A 3,603-nucleotide genomic window follows, 5' to 3' on the forward strand; every position below is an offset into this window, starting at 1 on the left:
CACTTTTAATATTTTATTAAATTGCTATCAATTACATGACATGTGTATGTAGTTAATATTAAAATTTTATTCTTAAGTACATAACATATATAAGTATGACAAAAAATGTATGTTTTGAGAATGTATGAGTTTTATATACTATCATTACATCGTCCACCATCTATATCTAATCATCATTAACTCTTCAAAAAAGTAATCCAAATGAATAGTGAATGATGTAATGATTATGTACAAATCTTTACACCATAGTTTTATATATTATCACTACCTTAAAAATCACATGTTTGTAGGATATTGAAAAAAATATTTTCTTTAAAAGTTCAAAAAATCATTTTTTAAAAGTGTTTTTTAAATGATTTTAGAACTGTTTTTCTAAAAGGTAATTTTAAAAAATATTTAGTTGAGATAGTAATTTTTAAAATAATGATTTTGTTTGGTAGAATGATTATTCCAATAATAAAAATCAAATAAATTGAATATTCATTCATCCAAATTCATGAAAATGGAGTCATGAATAAATTGATATGTATTTGAATTCATTGGATATTGATGAATTGAATAACTTAAAATATTGTTTAAATAAATTTATATAGATTGATTGATAGTTTTCCATCCATTAGCATACAAATTCAATTCCATCTATTTTCCACACTTCCGGACTATGACCTCTTCTTCCCAAATGATAAACAAATGGGCCGCATTTAGCTTTATTAGGATCAAAGGTTGAGTCAGAAATTATGTGACAGGAACTGGGTAATCAATAAAAGATTTTAGTTTCCTCATAATCTTGCAGCTCAAGGGCTTACACCATTCTTCAAATCAATGGTAATGCCTATCTGTGATTACTTAAGGCATTAAGAAGGAAAACCACTAAAATTAGGATACACAAAGGTAATTAAGATCTGAGCTAGGATTTGGTGATTTTTAAATATGGAAACATTGAGAATTTGTTAAATTTGAGTTGTTAAATAATCATTTTTTTGGAAAAGGTATTTATTTCTCTTTCCTTTGGATGAAATGTTAATCTTTTTTTATAGTATTTATCCTTCCCAATAAGTATTGATCTCACATATCTAATCTCAATCTCTAGCCTTGTTTGAGGATCTCGTTTTTTCCAAACACTAAATCAACTCCATTTTATTGAATATCAATTCAAAAGATTTGTAAGTTACAAAAACTTTTTTCCATTTGAAAGACAACAAAGATCTCAACCTTCTAATATTTTTTACTATTGAAAAACAATTCTCTAAGTTTTATAGGGAATCGCGAATTAGTTCTTGCATACAAATTCTTGTTTTTTTTTTTGTGAATTGGTCTCCTATAAGGAAATAAACCATATTCTCACTTACCCTTTAAGTTCATGAAAGAATCGTAATTGGTAATATACATTGACCTACATGAATGAGTTACAATAAAACAAAAAAAACCTTATCATATAGTGTGATGAAGCAAGAGTTAATTCAAACTTACAAAAATGAGTAGAAACTTTTATGCATGAAGCTATAGAAACTACACATATCAATCTCATGAGCTTATCTTAAATTGGCTAATTTATTAAGTTTTTTCCTCAAAATATAATTTGACAAAGTTTTCCCCTAACAAAATTATCCACTTAAGTGAAACATAACTAAGTTATTAAATCATATGACATCTTAAATGATCTAAATCAAATATAGAATTAGATGAAAGAAAATTAAAATAAAATATTTTAAAATATATTATTAATCATTTATAATTAATAGTTAATAATATTAATATATAAGCATAAAGACCGTAATGAATATATCAACTAAGTTTATCCTTAAGATATCAATATTTAACATGCCCGTTTCCGTAGTATACACAATGATGTATTAAATCACTATAGGTATGTCTCAATGCAAGGCAAGTCAGTCCAGAAGGCTAGTGTCCTTATATACCATGAATCCATGATGCACATTTCCTTATACCATAATAAAAATCTGCGGTCCACATCACTCTGTCAACAATAAAGTTGAACAAGCAGGGTCCTTCTTTATAGCTCTTACAAAATAAATAGACAACACCCTTCCCTACCCTTTAATCTGGAACCATCTCCATTAAAGCCATTTCCCAAAGCCACAGCTCACAAACTTGCTTGCATTTTTTCCCTTTCCTTTTCATGCTGTGTTTCCCTCTCAGTGCACACAACACTGAAAACTGAGCAATGTCTAGTTCTAGAAGAAAGCTAGTTTTGAACACTGTGTCCGTGAACATAGGCTGTGGAAGCTGCAGAAGGCCAAAGCTTCTTCACATATTCAACACAAAACCAAAACCCAAGAAGTCCACATACCAAAAACACAAGCTTTTAGATCATTCCTCTTCTTCTTCAACTAACACCACCGCTACCACATTCTCTCCTCACTACAATGAACCATCACAGTTAAGTGAAGACATGAAGTCTTCAAAGAGTGTAAGAGGATTTGGGAGAGTTGGAACAGAAGGTGTGGCAGTGGAGAAAGATTCTGAGGACCCTTATCTTGATTTCAAGCATTCTATGCTCCAAATGATATTAGAGAATGAGATATACTCTAAAGATGATCTTAGGGAGCTTCTAAATTGCTTTCTTCAGCTGAATTCCCCAAACCACCATGGAATTATTGTCAGAGTTTTCACTGAGATCTGGAATGGTATCTTCTCTGTGAGGTCCAATTCATCAAGGTTTCACCACTTGACCTGTAACTCACTTGACTTCTAGGTGCTACACGTGGCTGACATGTAATGTACTAGGAAAATCTAGCCAACTAAGTTAAGCTATAGGAAAGTATTATGTTAACAATAACAACTATCTTCTACAATTTATGGATAATTTTAAATATTATAAACTAAGTTACGTGTATTTTGCAAAATGGAAGAAAAATGAAGGAAAGAAATTAAATGAACGAAAATGAGTAGAAAGTGAAATGAAAAAGTTAATTATTTGGTTTAGAAGAAAAAAGAAGGAAAGAAAGTTATAACTTTTCTCTCATGTTAGTTGGTTGTTTAAAAAGTGAAAGAAATGAAAAATAATTATGTATCAAATTACATAAACACCCACAAATAAAAAGATCACATTTAAAATGTTATTATCTTTACTACTTTGTTTTTAGTATGTATTATCGTAATTGTTCAACTTTTTGTACAGTTTCAATTATCTTAACTTAGATAAAATTATTATATTATATATTTCACCAAAGGAAGACACAATCGATCTATTTGAAACATTTCTAATACACTTTGAGTATTTATTTTGAAAATCATGCAATAAAATAGAAATATTAAGCATACTTGACATAATATCAATGAACATAAAATGTATGACATTCATAACAAAAAAATATATTTAGTCTTCTCCAATTTACATAGCTCAACATTACACCTTAATTACATATAAACTATGATGTATCAAATATCACCACTCCATGTGATTTTCACCTGTAAAATAAAATGAAACATAACTATTAACCAAACATGTGAAATATCCACCACTCCATGTGATTCTCACCTACAATATTACACCTTAATTACATATAAACTATGAGATTGATGCTTATTTTTGTGAGGAGAAATAGAAAATAAATGAAGAGAAGAAAATGGTGAGACAAA

General features: G+C 28.8%; 1 protein-coding gene across 1 annotated transcript; it reads left to right on the forward strand.

Moving 5' to 3' along the window:
- Positions 1 to 2,089: 2,089 nt before the first annotated feature.
- On the forward strand, positions 2,090 to 2,757 carry LOC109336854 (transcription repressor OFP6-like). Its single transcript, XM_019573671.1, has one exon. The coding sequence runs from the start codon at positions 2,186 to 2,188 to the stop codon at positions 2,714 to 2,716; it is 531 nt and encodes a 176-aa protein (XP_019429216.1). The 5' UTR covers positions 2,090 to 2,185; the 3' UTR covers positions 2,717 to 2,757.
- The last annotated feature ends 846 nt before the right edge of the window (positions 2,758 to 3,603 follow it).

This window comes from Lupinus angustifolius, unplaced genomic scaffold (genome assembly GCF_001865875.1).
Source record: "Lupinus angustifolius cultivar Tanjil unplaced genomic scaffold, LupAngTanjil_v1.0 Scaffold_1_59, whole genome shotgun sequence".
NCBI lineage: Eukaryota > Viridiplantae > Streptophyta > Magnoliopsida > Fabales > Fabaceae > Lupinus > Lupinus angustifolius.

Bases quoted from the DNA above. Each gene is read 5' to 3' on its own strand.
- LOC109336854 (XM_019573671.1), top strand. From the start codon at position 2,186: ATGTCTAGTTCTAGAAGAAAGCTAGTTTTGAACACTGTGTCCGTGAAC.